We start from the raw sequence: 23103 nt of genomic DNA, 5'->3' as shown, positions 1-23103 counted from the left end.
TCCTTCTTCCTCCAATGCAGACGGCAAATATCTTTTTCTTTCTTTTTGGCTTTATTTTTGTAAGCATAAACAGTGACACCTTAGAAAAGCTGATAGAAAAAAGGGTCCTCATAAGCTGCAGCATTAACTTTGAAAAGCCAGCCAGGTTTTTTTTTTTTTTTTACACCAACTTCCGTATTACTGCACGGACCCGTCTATTTCCTGGGACAGTGTCGGCTGTATGAAGACACATAGCAGCAGCCTAATAATAAATAAGGGCATTAAGACCTTTCAGCGTTTCCTCACTGAAGCACGCTGTCTAAAGGACCACACTTCCGCTTTTACCTTTCACAATAAAGCCAACAATTCTTATTCTTATCAGTAATTATCGCAACCGGTGTAGAAATCTTTTTGTGTGTTCTGTCAGACTTCAGCACAACAGAAGCTTAAAGGGAGGATTAAATGTCTGTAAGAAAAGCTCCCATAACAGGGGCTAAACAGGGAGAGCTCAAAGGAAGCCGGTCATGTGATAACAAAACAAGGACGGTTCACACAGGATGCGGCAATCCTGACACTGAAATATTTTCCTGAGCCTGCTGTAACAAATGAAAACACCACTGTCCGGCAGAACTGGCTCATCTTAGACGAGGGTTTGTTTTTCATCTGCCCAGCATCCCAAATCAAACAAACAAACGAACAAACACAAATATCATTTCCACCTGTCATGAATACAAAGGCGCTCAGAAACACAGCATGGGGTCAGACAGGACTCATCCCCGGAGCTGTCTCCACCAGCCCGGGCTGCGGCGGCACCGTGATCCCAGTCGGTCTTACCTCCCGGTGAGGCTCCTTCCTGGATGATGACGGTCCGCTCACTGACACCGGCCGCACCGGCACCCAACTGGCTGCTGCCGCTCCTGGCGTCATGTGACTCTCACAAGCCACAGCCACTCTACGTGTGTTACGGTAACACTGGAAAACAACAACAACAACAACAACAACAACTCAAGAAAAACTAACATTTCTGCTGTCGAAGAGCAGACAACAAATAAACAACAGCAAAGCAGGACCCTTTAGATTTCACACTTTGGTCTCCATACAAGGAGGATGCTTATTATTATTCTTACCATCATCAGCAACAATAATCATTTTGAACTGGAGTGTAAATAGTGTCTGCATACATGTCTGTTTAATCCTATACAGATATACACAAAGCATCATCATAAATGTCTATAGGCCAGGCATGTCGATATATGATGTAAGAATTTTAATAATGTTTTCAAATCATAATTAAGAGTTACTTCTGAAGTAAACCCTGAATTATGATTGTTGTACTAGCAAAGTGTTGGTATTGTCAGATTCCACTAATAAGTATCTCTCTATTACATAAAACAGACACAAACATAATAACAGTCCCATGAGACCGCCACCAAGCTTGACACAGTGCTGCAGATATGTAATTAGAGCGGCCCTGCTAAGAGCAAAGGGCAGAGAAGACGGGCTTTTGGCCATCAACGAGTGACCTATGCCATTGTTCACACACAGAGGTCAAAACTGGAGTTTGTTAAAGGACAATATACAGAAATTTCCTTTAAAGTACTCGACCCACTCGTGGTCATTTCATGCAATTATAGAGCACAGATCTGTCAAAATGTCCCTGTGCCGAGAAACTGATACTGAGGCAGGGTTGTTAACCAAGAAACAGATGTGTGCTATATCACATGACCCTAAACGTGAATTTCATTATCAACAGATACGAACGAAGAACTTCATGTTGGGTCACGTAACACCTATGAAAGCTTTCTCTTGTGGTCATGTTGGTGGAGGAGCAGCCACATCCTTTAAAATGAAGCAGTCCGAGACCATTGCTATCTCACAAGGAGCTGCCATGTCTGCATCAGACAGCACCACAGATAAAAAATAAAGCTAGAAAGTGGGGCCTTCATTATTCTGAAGGACAGACAAGTCAGCCTGTTCCAAGTCGAAAACTGCTATTATGAGCTTGGTGTGCATGTAGGCACATGTAGCAGGGACATAAGAGAATTTCAGTGGGAAACAAGGAGCATGTTTGTGATGACAAAAACAAATCTAAAAGCTCCAGGGAGGAAACACTCAAGCGAGAGTTAAGCAGATATGACAGAGCAGGAAAGCAGCAAGCCTTGAATGTGCTTATGGTGCACTGCTGAACTCACACACAGTTTTAGTAAACAAATTTTTATTAATACTCTATATACAGAAAAAAAAAAAAAAACAAAACTCAAATGTACACAATAATTCAAATGACATAATGTTGATCTTTACAACATCATACAGTGCAAATGTCACAGTATCTAAACAAGTCCATAATGGCCTGTGCTGGAGATGAGCAAAATGTACTTGAAAGGGAATTTTAAATGTATATTTGAAAGTAGTTTAAAGTGAAACCAAATTGAAATGCATCTGGTCGATTTTAAAGATGAAAACTTACTGAAGTCTGAGTTACCCATTATGAATTATTCACCCATTAATTTACTCTGCATATACACTGCATGTGAAATCTTCTATTATGTTTATCAGAGCACAAGATGAGACAGCTCACTGAGGTTCCATATATCTATAAAAGACTGAAAATCATAAGTGCTATTTTAAAAGTAGTTTCTGTAAAGCAAAGTGTATATGACATAAAATCAAAAAATAAAAAGCTTATCTAAGGTTCAACGAGCACTTCAATAATAGATCTATAGTTTTTCTTTGCTTACAATATAACAATGGAAATCACGACACAGTAACTCACAATCATTTATTTGCCTAAGACTCACAAAAATTAACTTTATCTCCAGCTTAGAATGTAAAATGTCAAATATTTTCTTCTATTTTTTTTTCCAACTAGAGCCAGTCTAGGTATTTTATAAATACAGACTCCAGGTCTGTAAGATTAGTTCCTGAGTGTTTTCTTCTCCACTGCCCCAAATAATTCATGCATCTTTGAAGAGCTTCATTCTGTTCATTAAATCAGCTGATGTAAATACTCCCAGCAGTTATACAATTGTATTAACCTAAGCTCCTAAACTGTGAGAGCCATATGCAGCTGAGAATAAAGAGATACCATCAAAATTTTTGTCTAATCTTTTTAAATTCAAATATTCTCTAAAAACAAATCTTACGGAGATGTGCTTTCATTCAACAGCCGGGCAGCAGTGCAGAGATATTCTCTTCTAAAGGTTTATGAATGAGTCTAGCTCTTCAAACCAATCAGGGGCGACATGAGGGGTAGTTATGACTCATGGCGGTCATCAGCATGTGGCCTCTGGTCCTCATGTACCGCAGTTCACAGCTATTAGCTCCTGTATTATGTATTATGTATTTAGCTACGGCGGACCAAAAGGATAAGACGCCGCACAGTCCTGCGCTACAGTTAGCTTGATTTCCAAACCTAAAAGAAAAATGATAATGAATAATGAAATGATAATGATAATAAATGAAATGATAATGAAATGGACGCTATTTTGCGTCACCTCATGAGATGACTCATAAAAACAATGTGAGAGTGACTGAAGCCCATTTTCAATCAGTTGTAAAATTGTTGCTAATGCTACTGGTGCTACATTTAGGGAACACCAGAGGGATGATACGTTTGAGATGTGCAAAGAGCTTTTTCACTGTTTGTCGGGGTCACTTTGAAATTCACTCTTCATTTGTGCTCCAATAAGTCATTTACAATGATAAGAAACGTTAATTTTTACTTGAAAAGGCTTGACTGCTACAGCCTTTCCCCCCTCCATTTAGCTCTTTTCCTGAGTTGGTAACATTTGTTGCCTGGTAGATCCAGAGCTGTTGCTTGAAGAGCCATCGGTTTGTTTCCGCATCCTCTCCAGCATGAAGAACCGTAGCACTAGAAGGAAACCTGGTGGGACAGACCATAGGTAACAGTCATTCATCCACCTTCCATTTTAGTTTCCACATTCAAATCCAAAAATCCCGATGTGAAATTTGTTACACTATCATTTCCTTAAGCTTGGTTTTAGTTTAATCATGTGTAAAAGTCTTAATATGAGACGAATACATTAACGCTGTGGCTTGATTCTGTCTGCAGCTCTAGTGCAAAGCAGTTGGTGAGCCTATCAGAAGAGAGGATGTGAGTGGTGAACTGATTTCTGAGTTATCCAATGAGTATGGAACAGATTCAGGAATTAACTCCTGTAAGCCAAATCCTGCAACGTTCATTGAGGGTTCTGGTGTCCTGGTGTTCTAAAGCTCAGTCTTAATACAAGCTGTTAGTATTTCTATTTGGACTGACACCCTTGATACCTTCACCATACTGACATAGAATTTAAATCTAATTTGTAGTCAAAGACCACATGGAAGCCTGTCTTTACATACAAGGCCTTTAAAAACGATTGTGCATCATGATTAAACTGTCCAGTGTTTGCTGGTGGGCCTATACATTCCTCTTTCCCAACTCGCAATGCGCAGCAACAGTGGGGTTAATGAGTTGAATTCTTGGACCTTGATCAAAACAAAACGTGGCGCATGTGAGAGGAAGCAGCTTTTGCGCTGATAGGCCCGAGAAACAGAGTGCCATGATTAACCACGGCCATTGTCTGATTCCCACAATGATACAATGGGCAACTGGCGCCCAGTACACAGTCACCAGTCCCTGTGCCAACAATGAAAACACTGCTGTCCAAAGACTGGCTAAATATAGTTTAACCCTCTGTGAAAGTGGCAATTGTGTTGGGCAAAAAAACAAACAAACAAACAAACAAAAAACCCAATAACAATAACAACAACAACCCAAATCACAACAACTAAGAAGAAAAAAAAAAAAAACAAAACATGCAGCTTTTCCTGGTTCATCTTAATTCTTCCCTTCTTCTAGATCAGAACATTTGCATGGATGACAAAAATGTCCAACTTTACGTCTGGGGGCACCACGCGGCCCCAAAATTTCAGGTTAACAGCAGGTAAATAACAAAGCAATTGGTGCCTGGAAAGTTTCTAAGTCTGCATCATAAGCACTGACCTTGAAAGGAGTTCAGGATGCAGAAGAGGAAAGGAACCAAGTCAGAGAGGGGTCCAAAGTCCAGAAAGTTCAGCGCCCACGTTGTTCCAAAGAGGCAGCTCAGCCCCCAGATACTGAGAAAAACCACCCGATTCTGCTTCCATTCATCCCTGGATTGGATTTTCCTGTAGACCAGGAATAGCATCACGAGGCCAGAGGAGACCAGGATGACCAGGACCGTAATGTTGGTGACATAGTGAGCGAGCATAGCCTCATTGTTCATTTTCATCCAGCACCTGCAAACACCAAATACACTTAAAGGAGGAAAAGCAACAAATGACTCAACATGACTAATATTAGAATCAGAATCAGAATTACATTATTGATTCCCAAGGGTAGAATTGTTTATGTGACATTACAACTGATTTCATCAAATTCAACACAAAATGCCACTATTAATGATCTTCAGCAGTCTCAAAATTATTCAACCCCTTCATGACAAGCATCCACCCTTTTGCTTTTATGACCTGCTGTAAACGTGATGCATAGCCAGCCACCTGCTTCTGGCAGCGTTCCTGGGAAATCTTAACCCATTCATCATGGCCAAAGGCCTCCACTTCAGCAATATTCTTGCGTGAGTCAACCACCCTTTGTCAAATCCAACCAGGTATTTTAAATGGGTTCAAGTCAGGTGACTGTGATAGCCACTGCAGTATCTTCCAGGACCTCTTCTGAAACCAAGCCCTGGTGGACTTTGAGGTATTCTTGGGATCACTGTCTTGTTGGAAGGTCCAGTAACACCCAAGCTTCAGATTCCAAACAGATGGAATGGCATTTCCCGATATTTGGTTGAGTCCATCTTGCCCTCCATACGCTGCCGGTTTCCAGTGCCAGAGGAAGCAAAGCAGCTTCAGAGCATCCCTGCACCACCACTATGCCTCACTTTAGGCAGAGTATACTTTTCAGCATATGCTTAATTCTTTCTCCTCCAAATTTACCGCTGATTCACAGCTCTAAAAAGTCCGAGCAGCGTAGCCACTATTCCTTTAACTTTAAACTTGTGAACTCTGCCTCCGATTGTATCTCTCGGAACATTCAGCACCTTTGGTATCTTTTTGTATCCTTTTCCTTGTTTGTGCAAGGCAAGGATCTGTTCAGTGAAAATTTTGGTCAATTCACTTAATTTAGCCATATTTCTAACACGCAATCAAACTAAAATCATAGTCAACAGTTAAAGTATAGAGTTGTTCTATCTCAAACACATCTGATGCAACTAATGGAGCCCTTGATTGGTTGTATCACATGTGCTTGAGACCAAACCTGATTTGTAAATGCGTGCTCTTAGAAGGAATGCTATTGAGGGTGATGAATAATTGCAACACTGCAGCAGTCATTGAAAGTAGGATTTAGTGTTGAATTTGGATAAAATCCTTGTAATATTAATTTTATTTAACTATTTAAAAGGGTCTCGTATTGTTCATTGTAAACACCTTCAGCATTAAAAACTTTGCCAATAAACCTAAAGTGCAATGGGGGTTGAACTGAAATTGCAACTGGAAGCAGTTTTTGGGCTCTGCAGCTTTTCCATTCATTACTCCATTAGCTATCCAAGCATTGCTGCCTATGCCAAATGTCTTTATCTACATATTCTTACTCACATCAGATACGGGTTGGCGATATCATCACTTGGTATAATCTCTCTCACTCCATATATGTCGCCCACTAGAACCAGGATCAAAACTGGAAGAGCAGGGAGCCCTGGGGACAAATTTTCAAAGGCCATAAGTTCATGTCATGTTTGCCTTCAATAAAAATAGAATTCTTACAAATATTACGTTACACACTCACCAAAGCCAAACAGGCACCATAGCTTTCCTATGTCTTTAGGGAGAGGGCTGAAAACCATGTACACCAACCAGAAGGTATGAAAAATTTCAATGCCCATCCAGCTGAAGGAGCTGAGGAGGGCGTAGTGGAGGCCTGCCCCCACCCAAATGCACACACTCTCCTTTACCAGGTTGGCAATGATCCCAGTGAAGAAGAAAAGCAGGTTGAGGAGAGCAAGGGATGTAGCCAGGCCTAAGTGAATGGGCAAGGACGGCTCCTTAAATCGTCTGATGGAGGGAAAACAGGAAGGAAAGGAACAATTACTTTGTAACTAAACTTTTGTTTTTATACATCAGGCTGAACATTTTTCCTGAAAATGGAGTTCTACCTTTTCTTGCAGAGAATAATGATAAGCATGACACAGCTGATGACTGACACGAGGCAGCCCAGAGATGTAATGACTGTCAACGCCAGAAGGTGGCGCACTGGTCGTGGCTCCAGTTGCTATTGTGGAACAAAGCAGTGACAAAAAGGTACAGCTCAATGTGCGACTGTGTACATTTAGTCTGTATTTCATCAATCTTAATTGACAGATGTAACAGTGTCTATGCAGCATATGTGTAAACACATGCTGATTTTGTTTGTTTGTTTTCTTCATTCCATCGGCAAGTATGTCTCACCACCAGTACGGAGAAATAAGTCAGATGGTTGCAGAGACACTCGGTGTGAGTTTCTGCTTTCTGTTGTGTCTCACATCCATCCACCAACCAGTTGATCTGCAAAGGGTCTACAGACACACAACACTGACTTAAATATTCTTTATTATCATCCACAGCTTATGAATCGAAACTGTGCGTAAGCTTGGTTCTGACCTTTCCTGGTGTCCCATGAAACACATTTCCGTGAATGATTCATCTGACATAAAGAAGTAGGAGAGAGAGAGGGAGACAGAGATGTTGCACGTTACTGTTCACATTAATGAAGTCACAACTACATTCATTCGTTTGATAGCAGTGGCTGGAACAGCTGGAGCCAGATGCATAAACCATACAGCCACATAAAAGGGAAAAAAGAAACAGGCATACTCCATTTCCTGCACATGAATCTGTATTCATGAACAATGTACAGTGACACTGTTTGCACCTTGTGCTGTTTTGACCATGTGTATGCGTTCTTTAGAGCGAGCCAAGTTCATTGCTGTTGACATGGCAAAATCTTTGGTGAAAACAGAAGTAACTGTAGTTATGTGCTAACTGCTTCTTTAAGTAGAGTTTGACAATATACCATGGTTATTTATTGCGATGTGTTACTTGAAGTTGATGCGATTATCATTTAATATTTACCAATCAAAATTTCTGACATTTGTTTCAATCCTAATGCTGACGACTCTATTCATGAGACTGAAGCAGGACTTCACAGTGGATTTACTGCCCTAAAGTTTATTGATGAGCTCGGTGAGTAATCTGATCAACAACTGCTGAAATTTGGTGAAATAGATTGTGTTTTTGTCCATAAAAAATGTGTGTGTAAGCAAAAAACTACTTTGAGAATATACAGAGGAGCTGCCGGGTATTTCACAATGTGAGGTAAGAAATGAAACTGAGTGGTAATCTGCATTGACATAATAGCCACACAAAGGTGACGACACCAGCTGTGTTTTCAATTTCAGGGCAACTGTCTGGGCTCTGCAACATTTCTGCTGTTAAAGTTACCACCTTGTTTCTTATAACTCACCACGTGGAATTTTGCAGAAAATTACAAACTGACTGTGAATTTGTTTTATAAATTCACTGTGTGAGTCACAAATCCCTTGTTCAATTGTGAATTCAGACAAAAATATCTAACCTTTGACACAAAAAATACACAACTCACAGGTATTGGTTCATGGTGAAAGTCAATCCTGATTGGCTCGGGCAGATCGGTAATGACCTCGTTCTCCACTGTGATTTCCACCACATCGTTGAGAATCCAAACCTCCTTTTGATCCTCCTGCCGAACACACACACACACACACACAGACACACACACACGCAGGCATGTGATATCGTGCTGACATATGTTAAACTGCCAGCTTTGACTGAAGGCAAAGTGAGCCTCACCTGAAATGGGAAGTTGTTCTTGAAGAATGTGCAGATGGCTTTACTTGTCCCTTTGGCAGCTTGTTTTAGAGCAGGGGGCAGATGGACGGTGGCAGAAGGCTCTTCAGATGCACCTTTTGTGACCTAAAAAAACGGCATGTAGTGAGAACATTGGACATTATTTGCCCAATTCGCTGTCATGATTATGCTTGAAAAGCGAGGGGGATTACTATTTAGCAGAAACAAAAAATCAAAGAGCAGCAAGTCTCAATTACTCAGTTAAATACAGGACAGAGAAACAATGTCAACAAAAATAAAATGCTTCCATGTTTTCAAACTCACTGACTTGACTTGTACCACCCTGTTACTTGGCATCACAACCCTACAGTGTGCAGAGCTGTAATGAGTAGACTGTGTGCAGATTGCTGGGTAGAAACACAAATGGCTCTATTTTAAGGTAGTTTGGAGGGGAAAATGTCAGCTTTCAGCATCCATCCTCTACTTGTCATTAAAATGCTGCCATCAAGCATTTTGATGTGGCTGAGCTCTCACCTATTTTCTGAACCAAACCACCACCACTCTCAATTTGAATAAATACGCTATAAAATAAGGCCCTGATTAAAAGAAGTCTGAAAGAGTCATGTTTCAGACATAAAGAGGCCCTATCTAAATAAAATTCACTACAGAGACATTACCAGTTCGATGAATCAAATGGTCCTGCTGTCTCTCCCACTGCAGCCATGACCATCATCATGGATGCAGGAGATAAAACTGATAAAACATCAGCTGGATGTTTTTGTTTTTGAGGACTGTGCACCGAAATTGAAACCTACAGTGTTGTTTTGTTATACAGATGTGTGTTGTTTTTTTTTTTTTTCTATTTGTGTCGGAGTTGTGAATATGCAGCAAAAAAGGCCCAAAACTGATGTGGTCACAAAATATGACTGATGCGGTCTGTGCAGCTCTGTTGCTGCTTTCAACTGATTAAACCTTTATTATTATTATTTTATTAGTGTCCAATATGATTTAGTCCTGTGGATGTTTACTCCTATAATGAGTTAAAAATCCACAGAAACACAGGATGCGAAAGGATGTGAAGTTACTTTTAAATTAAATATAAATCTGAGGATTTATATTAAGATAAGTTTTCTCTGAACCCTACTGATCTACTTATTTATAGTTATTTCAAAAAGACATTTTTTGCAAATGTTTCTGTTTTGTTATGTCAAGGCACCTTGAACTGCAGTCTTTCTAAAATAGGGGATATATAAATTAAGTTCATTTTGTTTTAATTCAAAGCATAACTGCACTCTGGGTTTCAACTTGAACACTGGCACCGACGTATTTGAACTGATTCCGTGTTGACAGTTTTGCTAATATTTCACCAGTTTACTCTTGGTTAGGAAAGAGCTTCTGAAAAAGAACAGCTCCCAACTGCAGTGGGAAATTCATGAGCCTTTTTTGAAAACCAATCATGTTGCCAATGTATGCTCTACATAAGACATGGGCTTTATACGGCTCACGGGCCATTTTATTTACCAAGTTAAAGTTTAGCCTAATAAGGCTAAAACTTAGCCTTTAACCATCATGTGGGTCAGATCTGGCCATATGATGTCCAGGTGTGGGCTAAAGAAATGAATTAGATTATCTAAATTGGCTTTTATTTTTAAATGCTTGCATTGTCCACCACTGCTCTAGTAAGAACTGGATGCTGAGCACAACTTACACGCTTGGAAATGAGAAGCTGGAACTGAGAGCCAGAGTCCTAGTTTTTAATTCAAGTATTGTGTTAACTTCTAGGTTACTCTTGATGATGGATACACTTTTGACTGTTTTGTGTGTCTTACAGGCGATGTCAAGTTGATGCCTTGGAAATCCTCCTTCATCTCCACCTGAAAGCTTTGAGCACAGGGATCTTGAGCATTCCTTCCAGCGTTCCTGGACACACAAAAATTCACACACACCATGATACTGAAATAAAAACGTATGCAGTCAGCTAGCCATTTGAATCAAGTGACTCACATCCTAACTTGGCTAAAATTTCACTTCCTTTTTATGGTTAATGTTCACACGCTCAATTACTGTTCATAAAACTCACTGCTCACTGCTCACTTCAGTGACTTCAGCAAATGAGAGCAAACTGTATGAGGAAAGGTGTTGACCGAAAGTCCCCAGCTGTGTTATTTTCTGTGAAAATTTGATGATATAGCTGAGAAAAAGCAGGGAGGGAATTACATGGAGACTTGGGCGTGGTTGTTTTTCGCTTCTTCACATAACTCCTCTGCAAAAAAACAAACAAACAAAAAATCAGTTTTGAATTTGACATTCAACTCTAAACTGTAACACTTATCCTTGCAAACATTTAACTGAACCACAGGGAAATTAAAAGATCCATGTGCACACATTAAACTGACCATTTAGGGCAGGAAATAATACAAAATTTTTACATTCAATGAGAAAAGCCTTCCACTGGCTAATAGATTGTAGAAATACTGTATAAAAAGTCCATTCTTACTGCAGGTGACACGCATTCCAATGAACTTGTAGGCTCTGCGCGTTTTGGCTGAGATGACATCAGTTCTGACGGTCCCATTGATGATGCCATATGGCGCTTCTGGTTCAGTAGGGCCATCAGACAGATATGTACAACAGGAGGCCCCTAGGCTGGCAGGCCAACACAGCGTAAGGTTCCTTCCTCTCAGCTGTCCAACAAAACAAGATTGAGCAAAACTTAATAAGATTTCAATAAAGCCATAGAGGCATAGACAGTGCTCATTGTCCACATTGTATTTAAGTTTTCGCCAAAAATAGTTGACCGAAAGGACCGAAAGTTGTTTCTTTTGGTCCTGGTCTGGTTTAAGCATCACTTTGCCAACCACAGAATTTTCAGTGGGTTTATATGTGAAACCACTAATTAAAAGTTCAAACAGAAATAAAAGTAACTGCTCAAAAACTGTTATCATATTCCTTAATAGTCACTCCTGTCATCGAAGGGTTAGCATGTTTGAACACAAACAAACAATCAAACTACACCTCGTTACGAGACAGGAGGTATGAACCATTTCTTGTAATGTGTCATCATTTGCTATAGCATATCTTTGTTTTCACTTGTCAATCTTACGTGTCTAACACATTGGATGCATTTTAGAAAAAAACATTCCTCTTTCACTTTGACAATTGATACTGAAGTTTCCACAAAACAATAAAAACCACTGAGTTGCCTTCTCTCTCCAGATTTACCTGCAGTTTGAACTGATCCAGCAGCGGTTCCCAGTACACACAGAAGTTACTTTCCTCTTCTGAATTAAGTCCAAACTCATTGAGGTGAATAACATCAGATCGCTGACAATGGGAAGTGATCTGTCCCTCAATGGACAGAGAGCTCTCATTGGCCATGACTGAAACATTTTGGCAGCCTTGGGAGAGGTTAACATTTAGGCTCAGGTGGTTCATGCTGTGGCGCCAGGTCCCACAAAACTTCAGGTCCTGGTCATTTTCGCTCAAACCTGAAGTAAACAAACAAAAGAGCACAGTGTATAAAGGGGAAAAGGGTGACGTGTTACAAAATAATCTAAAATACAATTGCATCAATGACATCACATTTAAATAATTTTTTGTTTTAATTTAGATGATTATTGATGATGAAAATAAAACATCTAGTACCTCAAAACATTTGATTGTTTTCCAAAGTCAATCAATGTTTAAGCTCTGAAAAGTGCATTCATTGTTGCATTTAATATGTGGTTGGGGCTCATAAAGAATGAATGATTGCATCACTGGTGCATTGCTGGGGAGCTCTCAGCCTGTGGCTCTCCTAGGGCCTTAATAAAGGTTGATCAAAACCTGCTAAAAACTAAGTACATTTCTCCAGACAGCTGAGAACGGCATTGCGTGGGTTGTGCCAGATTTGTAGGGGATGTGCAGCTTGCATTTGGCTAACACTGAATGACATTTGGATGGAAAAGAGGTCCTACAAGTAAAATCTTTCATATAAATGCAAAATATGTGTTTTTTCCCAGACAGTTTCTTCCTTTGATGTGAACCTCAGCATAAAACAACAAAAACAATACCTGACACAACCACAACCAAGAACGTTTGACGGGTTGGCACTTTTGCCTTAAGGGGAAATTTTGTTCAAATCCAAAAGGGCAAAATCAAAACAAAAGAAACTTGTTTTGAATGGTTTCTTGGTCATGTGTAATTGGATTTTAAGGAAAAAAAAAGGAATGAAATTGTTCGTCAAGTTTGGTCAAAAAAATTCTGAGATTTCATTTTTAAATCTTATGTCCCAGCTCTAAAGTAAAAAAAAACTGCCGATACAGAAACCAAATAATTTCAAAATAAACCAGGAAGTCAAACGCACTAATAAAAAAGCAATCGTGTCATGGAGTAGTTCTGGACATTTTCAGTTCTTGTTTTGAGGCTTTAGATGTAAACAGATAAAATGATCAGTCACTAATTTCACATTGTCATGATCTGTAATTGAAAGGCATGTGCTGTTACCACGGTAACCAAGTGTTGTACTGAATTGAGGCACACAAGGCTGGCTTGCTTTGATGATGTCACCAAGAACTATGACACATCATATACTGATGTAGTTCAAAGATTGTGACGTCACACAATTCCTACATCAAAAGAATTCTGTGTTAGGAAGGACAATACATACACATGTTCAGCGAAGCAGCAAGTTACTCAACGTTGACACAAAGAACAAGAGAAAAAGAAGAATGGGAAGAAGAAGAAAAGAAATCTTTATTCCAAGCCTGGAATGCCGTGTTAAGACTTACGTTGCAAACTGGGAGGAGAAAATCCAAAGAGAATTGCGTTGCACAAATGCAAAACTCCTTCAGGCGTATACTAAACCTGAAAGGTTGACACTAAAAGCCCATGTGCAAACCCTGTGGACAGTCCAGCATCTGCTGCATAACACACCAGAAACCTCGACTCCTGCAGTGTCTTTAGTCACAGAAATATCCAACCTTCAATATAATCTAAGTCAGTCCAAAAACGCATTGGGGGAGGCACGTCAGAAACTTCAAACACAAGAGAAAATCATCAAGCAGCTAAAAAACCAAATTGACGATCAAGCGAAGCAGATTTTCAAAGCAAAAGAAAAAGAAAATATTCTCTGTGATAAGATGAAGGACTTTGAAGTGGCCCGTGGCTCCATACACAATTTGAAATGTGCCGTCAATCCATCGAACACACTACAGGATGCTCAGAAACAGCAACACAAGGAGTCAACTGAAGAGCGCGGGGATTCAAGTGAAGACAACAAACTGGGGGCTTATGCTTCAGTCCACTTGCAGAGTCAGGATACAAACAAATCTGTTTTTGAGCCAGTGCCAGAAGAGGCACCCAGAGACCAACAGGAAGAAAAAGGGGAAGTATATGAGATCCGTCGCGGAAAGTGGGACTTTGAGCATCATGATGACAAGAAGCTTAGTGAAAATGACCAAATAATTTCTCTCCAACCGAGTGAGGTAGAGAAAATCAGGGATGCAACAGTCATGCGCCTCTGGGAGAAGAAAGAGACTTCGCTTGAGAGCCAGAGAGTGGAAATCTCCAAACTATGTGCCGCTTTCAAGACTCAGTGTGAAGAGGCAAGGACAATTCCTGAAGCCAAGGAAAAAGAGTGGACCGAGAAGTATTTGGAGATGGAAAGAAGCTCCAAAGACAAAAAGGAAAAGACGCCCAGGAGGGGGAACTGCTTTGTCAGATTGTTCACATTTGGTTGTGGCAGGAAGTAGACCAGTAGGGTAGATATACCTGTGGACCATCAACTACCTTCACAATGGCAGTCACAAAAAAATAAGTGGCTGTTTTCTCTCTCTCTCTCTCTCTCTCACTCTCTCACTCTCCAATGAATTAATCCAATCTAACTCTCTCTCTCTCTCTCTCTCTCTCTCTCTCTCTCTCTCTCAATAAATAAATAAATACAATCCAAATACAATGCACTAATTATTCTCCTTGTTAATTAAACACTGAAACAAAACCATTGACACACATAAAACTGCAGAAACCTGTGGAGTATGAAAACAGACTTCTGGTTACAAGAAACACACACATTTATGGAGAAATCAAATCGAGGGGTTATGCTTTGGTTGATATGGGACCACAGACAACAACACCTGAACCTCAAAATGAATGTTCTCACAAAACTGAGCTCTACTTCCTTTCCTTAACTGAAGAGGGGAAGTTCTGTCTGCAGGTTTGATAATCGGATGTTCAGTTGTGCATGTTGCGTAATATGCGTATAATGGATTAGCTAGAGTTGCTAATGTGAGCATATGTTTTCTTTTCAAGTTAAATCAATGTTTCTGGACAGAGCTGTGATGTCAGAGGGTTGATCGATGGGAAGAACATGGGTTTGTTTGAACAATTCCAGTCCTACAAAAGCCCAATACTGTTATTCTCAACAATCATCACAAAACTGCTGCAGGTAAATGCCGCTGCATTGGTGCACAGCTGAACTCACTTACTGGAGCACCAATTACATAGCCCTGTGTGTGACGGTGAAGTCACACACACACTTTGGGCTTCCTGTGGGTATTTGAACAGGAATTTAGAATTATTTCTGAAATTCACTTCACAACTTCAATATCTGTCCTGTCTTTCTCCAACTTACCTACCCTCAGACTGGCTGTAACAAGTTTTCATCATGCTAAATATACTACAGATGTGACAGCACAGTCAAGCGCAGCATGTGACAACATGGCTGTAAAAATGGATGTGGCCCTAAGTGAGCTCTTCAAAGACAAAGATGTTGGTATATGTTATCTTACCTGTGGTGAGGAGGAAAGTAAGGATGAACACAACCCTCAGACTATCGGTCTGTCGCGGCTCCATTGGTAAGAACTGCCACAGGGAAACACAGCAAGTCAAATGCAGTTAGACAAAGCCATGCTGATACAGTTGTGCAATTGCAGCCCATTCTTAAGACTAAAAACTACATTTCAATGACCAACAAGCATAACTCATATGGATGCTATGTGCAGCCACAGAACCTATACAGAAAAAAAAACTATCCTTATCTAAACACAAAACACAAAAAGGGTTTTTTTTTTATGATAATATTCTTATCTAGACGCCAGTGTTATTTCTGCTTTCTTATCAATTAATAAAAATAAGCCAAGACTCAAAACACCCACAGGGACCTTTCTATGCTGTTATCAATTGAAACAGCCTTCCCTTTTAACTGGAACGATTACTAGATGCACCCCCCACACAATTCACTCTTTCCATCCCACAATAGCAACCAGACAGATATGTTAATTAGCGCACACACACTCACACAATCCATGAACTCTGACAAAGATGTGAACTCTGTTATCACAGACAGTTGAGGTCTTCACAGTGCCCACAACACACTCTTGAGCTTTGTTGCAGCAAGTGGTGACACAATGAATCCACAATCGCACTTTTCAATTCAGCTCTTCATCTGAGGCTGCTTGGCGTTACTGTCTACTATGCAAGACTGTGTGGGAAGAGTTAATACACTGATACTGACCATCGCCAGACAGACAGGAACCAGCTGAACCACAGACAAAGGAAAGAGAACAAGACACAGACAAAAAAGACAGCAGAGCCAGCCACTGCACAGCTCAGGCGGTCAGCTGAGCAACAAAGTCTGACTACAAGTCGTACAAGTTCAGTGGTACACATTAGTCCAAAGACTTTTGTTTTCACTTCTTTTTAATCCAGTTTATTTCTGTTTGGTTTGCACAAAGAACATAAGTAAACTCACAGTGTTAGCTCACAGAAAGTTAATTAACTTACTGTAAAGCAGGTGAATCACGTGCATCAACACCAAGAAAAATAGATTCAAGAAGAATTTCATACCAACAGACATCACATTGTTGAATGCACTAACCGTCCTCATATTGACAAATGTAAAATGTAATTATTATAATTATTATTGGTTGGACAGTTATCAAATGCATCACACACTTTTTGCAAATGCATTTGCACGTTATGTAAATTTTTTAATGTCTATTGGGTGTGTTGTATGTTAACTATGTGATTCTGATTCTATTAACTTCACCAAGGGGGAGCAAATATAAGTGGAACAAAACTAAGAATGGACTCTTTTTGCACTCATTATATTCTAAGACGTGATATTACTAACATTTTTACTGACATGTACAGATGGCAGAGGTGGCAAAAGTACTCATTTTCTGTACTTAAGTAGAAGTACAGATACGTGTGTAAAAAAAATACTCTGGTAGAAGTACTGATTCAACTCCTTCACTCAAGTAAAAGTAAGAAAGTGCAGGCTCTGAAATGTACTTTCAAAGTAAAAGTAAAAAGTAAAAATTATTTTTTGCCGTTATTGAAACACAGTACATCCTCCTGATAATTTCTGCTACAGTACAAGTTCTCGTTGTCTCTCTACCGTCACCTCACTCACTCGACTTCTTCCCACAGTTTGCTGTCCCCCCCTCTTCTTCTCCCTCTTTCCCTCTCTAGTTCGTCAGAAAAATATCCCTGAAAAATCTATTTAAGTACAGTAACAAATACTTTGTTACTTGTCATCTCTGACAGATGGCTGTAAAAACTGCACTCAAAGAATTACTTCTGTATCGCAGTTTTCATTCCAGTCTACAGCTTAGAATGCACCCAGTGATTTGTTGTGCGGTCGAAAGAGTCTCACCTATTTTTCACATGCTGAATGTGCAAAACAGATACATTTTGTTGTGAATATGAAACATCCTGCAATGCCACTGCTAAACATGTTGTACAAAAGGAAAGGACGTTACTAATTTCAGTTTTGGTACAAAATTAAACAGATCACACAGAAACACATTCCTATAAAACTAATGGGGTTTTGCCTCTTCCCTTTTTCAATTAAAATGTTTAGAACAAGAGGCATACAGACAGCATTTGCTGTGCTGTTGATAATTCTTTTACTGAACAACATCAATCTATATTGTAATCAAAGTCATTGATGCGTTATATTGCTACAGTTTGTACACGGAGCTCGTGTGTGTGAAATACTGATAACAGACAAATAGAAAGGCACGTATGTGGCAAAATTTAAGCCAGGCCAAGATGCAGCTACATTTTGGATATGATGACAAAGTCAGACACATCTAAGCATGCATCACATCACCCATAATCTAACACCATTTAGCAGATCTCTCAGTGGATAGGCATTATACTGATGAGGGAAACCACGATGACTAACAGTAAGCCATTGTAGCCATGGACAACCAGCCAGTGACATAAAAGGTTTGCATGCGATCAGGTATTGGTACTTGAGAATATTCTCCACATGCTTTGTAAGAGTGGGTGATAAGTCAAATTTCCTGTGTACTGAAAATTTCAGAAGTACAGAAGCTTCTGAATCAACACGTAAACTAACTCTCCCTCTCACTAACCCCACCCTTCCCCCATTGTCCTCGCACGGCAGCCAGGCATCAGTTCAGCACAAGAATTTCCCGTTTTCTTTCGTTTCCCCGCTCATAAAGTGCGTGAGTGTGAGAAATACAAGGAAAGGCTGGCATAAGTGGATGTGTGTATGAGTGCACATAATGGAAATTGGAATGCTGCTCACAGAATTAATTCCTTTTTAACGTCAGCCTCACACTCATCTTGGAACCTGTTGCTTCACTACAGACATCACTCCTACACACAATTCATGTTTGAATACAGCAACCCATTTCCACCTTGTGACTGCTGGGCTGTGTGTTTTCCAGTAAAATTTCTCACTGTCACTTCTGTCTCATATTAGTGTGACTCACTCTCATCATCTTGTTGGACTTCGTGCTCAGTTTTGTCCTAGACAAAACAATGTGTGTCGCACAGCCAAAAGAGATGAGTGGGCAACGTGGCTGAGTCATTTTAAGAGTTTTGGAGGTGCTGCACATTCATTTCTATCTCAAGCTGTAAGAGTGGCATCATCAGTGAGTTTGTCCAGGACTGGCCCAAACCAAAATGTGGGTCATTTGGCTACAAATTATTTTTAAACATTCATACATTCATACATACATTCAGAGGATGACAAAGAACTTATGACAAACGGTATGTTGAAAGTCAAAACCACCAAACTTTCAGCTACTAGTAGGTTGATTTAGTGTTCACAAAAACCTTCATTTTCTCAAAAATCACAATTGATGGCTCTAACAGTTGACTGCTGAGTAGACTAGTTTTGCTATTTAGCGTAATGGAATTTAATGTCCAAGATATCCTCTCTGGTCTCAATCATTTGAACAAGTAAAGTAAAAGCTTGAACAAAATTACAAATAGGAAAGTTTACATTTTAAAGTGAGAGGAGAATTGAAATTATCTTGTGGTTAAACTTGTGACCGAGCTGGTGCTGACTCATTCTGGCAGCACTCATATACTTTAGCCGACAAAGAAGAAATAACACACAAGCAAAATCAAAATGGTCAACATGACAAACTTGGTGTAAACTAAGGACCAGCATGCTAGCAATGTCACTGTGAGTACTTTGGCATGCCAGTATTGGCTTTTACATCAAAGCTGCCTCAAGTACTTCATAGCCGGTGCCATGGTGCAAAAATACCACGTCAAATTTCCCATCTGACCTGTTGTGTTGTTGACTGCCGTGTATACTGTATCATATATACAAATTATTTTCTCTAGGCTTTGCTTGAAAAAAGTCTCACACGGTAATTTAGGTACAGATGACAACAAAGGACCCTTTGGAAAGTTAATAAAATCACCTTGCACGCAAATTTACAGCAAAGTCAAAACGAAGTTTCTATTTGGTCCTGCAAGACTTTGGGCCTACATCGATTCCAAAACTCTAAAAGCAGCAGAGTGAATGAGCAAAGAATGTGCATGGAAGAGTAACTCGGGGAACAAAAGCAGCTCTTTGTTGTCAAGCCTTACAGCTGAAGTGACAGCGAGCGTGAATAAGGGTCAAAGATCACTGGAGGCTGTTTAAGCCAATGGCACACAGAAACAGTTCTCACTCCCTGCACAACACTCACTCTTTTTAATTTGAGGACTTTTTTTTTTTTTCCATGTAACGTCTATATTTTGATGTACTGTGTTTTATTTTTCAGCTCTCTAGAGTTTTCCTTCAACAGTGAATGCAAAATCAAATTCATGGCCGTAGGTGAAGAATTCTTTATCACATTGCTCAGGAAATAGAGCCTCATGTATTCTTCTGAAACAACACAGTGGCCTCAGTCGTTTTTCTCATTTTTTTTTTTTTTTTTACGTTTGCTGCTGTGGGAAGACTGCACTGCGCTACAATGTTGTGTGCTCCTGCCCAACATAGCAGTTGATAAGAAAGATTTGTTTTTACAATACAAGAATCAGATTGGTTGTTGCTTGTCATGTTGATTTACAGCTCAGCATACTACGAGCAGCTCAGAACATGCATGTGAAAATGGCTGGTTAAAGCCACATCGCGAACAGCTGCAGAGGAGTTTCTGAAAGTGACACTCAAGGCATCCAATTGAAAATATTTACAATACCAGTACTTTTTCTCAGAACTCATCGGAAAAAATTCAAACTTAAAGCCTGAAATGCTGCATCAAAACAGGAATGAGCTTCTGTAAGTCTTTTGTAAAGTAACACTTCAAGTTGAAAGAGAAGACTAAAAGGAATTAAGAGGAATGCTCCCTGGGCTACATTTCTATGAGGACTTTACATTCTTTGTGGTAGCGCCATAGTGATGCAGTGTCTGCGTTGAGTGTGGATGTGTGCCTTTATCTGTATCTTGCCATTCTCTGTGAGGAAATTAGAGGAGCAGGTGGAATGCTGCTGCAGAGATTTCCTTCAGGGCTCTGAATAAATCAATAATCCAATACACACAAACACACACACACACACACACACACACACACAAAAGCCAGCTTATTTATAGGCCTAAAATCACCCCAGGTGTGGCTTTAGGTCCAGGGTCTTTCTTTTCCTCACGGTGAAAAATCACCATGGGGAAAACACAGAGAAGAAGCTTCAGCAATGAGTCACATCCACTGTATATATTTGACTTTCAAAGAAACGGGGCCTTGTGGGGTGCTCCTCATTTCTCATATTTAATATAACCATTCTCGGTTACATGTGGTAGTTTGCCCTCGTTTAAGACGCACACATTTTTCACACCTTTGTGCTTTTTTCTTCGCCTGTGTGTGTGCATCTGAGTGAAATATTTTGATTGTTCCGTTCAGGCAAAGTCAGGAAACCACAGCTGTAATGAGAGCAAGGTAGAGGCTGCAGGTCCCTGCAGCTGTCTGCCTCTCCGTCCCGACGTCGAGCCAGCATCACCTCTTTATTCTCTTTATTCAGCTAAATTCAACAAGCAGTCCAAAACTGGAATGGGTGTGTAGCTTGTGGGACGTAAATAAAGCACCGGCTTCACATTATTATTCTAGGGCATACTTGAAATAAAAATTTGAGTAAATGATAAGATCCCCCCCCACCCAGATATAATCTTCAGTCACTACTGATACCGCAGTAAACACGCAATACAATTTTTCAAAGTGTAAAATTAAGTGTGATTTTAAAAAATGAATTGTACAGCACTGCACAGCTTGTTTTGTGTAGAAAACGTGGTGAACAGGAGAGCCGGAGTTACCTTCAGTAGTTTTCCCATTAGCGGCTCCGGACCTGACGGACGAACAGACTTCACTTATCTTCTCTGGACGTTTCCCTTTTCTTTTTCTTTCTTCTTGCCTTAGGTCATTCCTGACACCCGCTAAGAGTTTCACACGGTCCGAGGTATTTTTAAAACTGGAAAGTCCAATGAACGAGTCGGCGGTGCGGCGCGTCGGGTGGAGCCGTCGGACGGGAACCTCCGCCGGGGAGAGAGCTGTCAGCACGGCCGAGGCGTGAGCTGGAGCTGGTGTCAGAGTGGCCACACTGAGGGGCGACACACTTCCGTTTTAACACTTTCAGATTTAAAGAAACAACCCTTCACACAGGAAGCTAAGTGGTAAAAACCCTTGTCGGTGCTTAAAACTGTAGCTGTCCCGTTTGGTCAATCGAGGGTGTGCTTCCCCTTCCCGATTGATAACCGATTGTTATCTGCAGTGTTATCTTAGTTGTGCACGTGCGTGCCTTTTTCTTGTGATCATTTTGAAAGCAAACTCATATCCGCCTTTCCTTCTGCTGTCTGTCTCTCACTTGACTAGTGTCAGCGCAGCAAGGTGTGAAACTGGGAGCCGGACACGGTGATCCAGAAGAGCTGGATGTGGATCTGGGAGCGCAGAGGAGAGGCTGAGAGACGATGGGGAATCAACTCAGTCATTTCAAAGCCACTGTTATTGACCCAAGATAAGCTCCGATGAAATGATGTGTTGCTATTACATCTTATAATGCCAGAAATGGATTTAACGCCTACACAGCTCAGACCCGGGGATAAGGAGTTTTAATTCGGGTTATTACAGAAATTCTCAAATAAGATTTCTCCAAATGTCACTTAGGAAGCCTTATCAAACAGTGTGAGGGGTTTTTGATAGAGGAGAGTGTTAACTAACTGTGTTATCTCTGAAAGCCTCAGCAGTGACTCCAGTGCATGATATGTCACGTTAGTGAGCCAGATGCAGGAAAGGAAGTATACTACAAGTGCTCCTTGGGTGCCACACACACCTGGCACAGTTGAAAGTTTGAACCTTACCACAGACCACAAATTTGTCATGACAAGGTTTGAGGTTTTCAGCAAAAGCAAAGAGGAAAAAAGGTGTAAAGGAAGGACAAAAAAAGGGTAAAGGGTAAAAAAAAAAACGGTGTTGAGCATCTTCTGAGAAAGTAAAGTCTCTCTGGTGAAGTATAAGGTCCATTAAAGGTCTTAAGCAGCAGCTCTAAAGCTGAGCAGAAATGGCAGAATAACATGAAGCATAATGTGATGCTTAGACTGAGGAGCAACATCAGACAACTAATGCCACCATCATTTTCATCAGATTATTGAGTCTTTTCATGAAAATTAGCAGTGAAACAGGTAATATATATGACTACACAATAGTCATCAGTCTAAGCATTAAAACACTTTGTGTAGCTTTTCCTGTGCCTGAGAATGAGAACCATTTTTCCTTCAAGCAGTAAGTACATTTTTTTCTGTTGCCGTCAGGGCACAATTATGTAACTGTTTGTAAAGCTAACCACTTTTCGGATTCTGTCATCCCTTGTGCAGTTACCCTTTTTGATTTGTAGACTCCTAATTGTTGGTGTTTTAGTTTCCTGTCAGATCTTTTAACAACTTATTTATGAGCATTATTAGTGACTTCCACTTATAGCTGCTTTTACCACTTAGTTTGTTGTTTG

The 23103-nt window shown here is 40.2% G+C and overlaps 1 protein-coding gene across 1 annotated transcript; it reads right to left on the bottom strand.

The window, feature by feature from the left end:
- Nucleotides 1–2223: 2223 nt before the first annotated feature.
- Nucleotides 2224–21780, bottom strand: LOC115040814 (adhesion G-protein coupled receptor G5-like). Its single transcript, XM_029497863.1, has 15 exons — nt 21419–21780; nt 15651–15723; nt 12106–12371; nt 11381–11567; nt 11101–11146; nt 10713–10803; nt 8887–9009; nt 8660–8776; nt 7660–7702; nt 7468–7574; nt 7176–7291; nt 6809–7074; nt 6619–6718; nt 4982–5256; nt 2224–3862 (listed from the first exon to the last, which is right to left on the bottom strand). Exons 1-15 carry the CDS (start codon nt 21434–21436, stop codon nt 3741–3743), a joined length of 1950 nt encoding a protein of 649 aa, XP_029353723.1. The 5' UTR covers nt 21437–21780; the 3' UTR covers nt 2224–3740.
- Between the last annotated feature and the right edge of the window lie 1323 nt (nt 21781–23103).

This window comes from Echeneis naucrates, chromosome 3, assembly GCF_900963305.1.
Source record: "Echeneis naucrates chromosome 3, fEcheNa1.1, whole genome shotgun sequence".
Lineage (NCBI taxonomy): Eukaryota > Metazoa > Chordata > Actinopteri > Carangiformes > Echeneidae > Echeneis > Echeneis naucrates.
The sequence above is the reverse complement of the archived record's forward strand: the minus strand, read 5'-3'. Positions and strand labels throughout refer to the sequence as shown.

Excerpts from the sequence above, each read along its gene's own strand:
- LOC115040814 (XM_029497863.1), bottom strand. Across the intron at positions 8,777-8,886 it reads AGAACAACTTCCCATTTCAG|GAGGATCAAAAGGAGGTTTG; the intron begins GTGAGGCTCACT and ends TGTGTTCGGCAG. Across the intron at positions 7,703-8,659 it reads TTCACCATGAACCAATACCT|ATGAATCATTCACGGAAATG; the intron begins GTGAGTTGTGTA and ends TCTTTATGTCAG.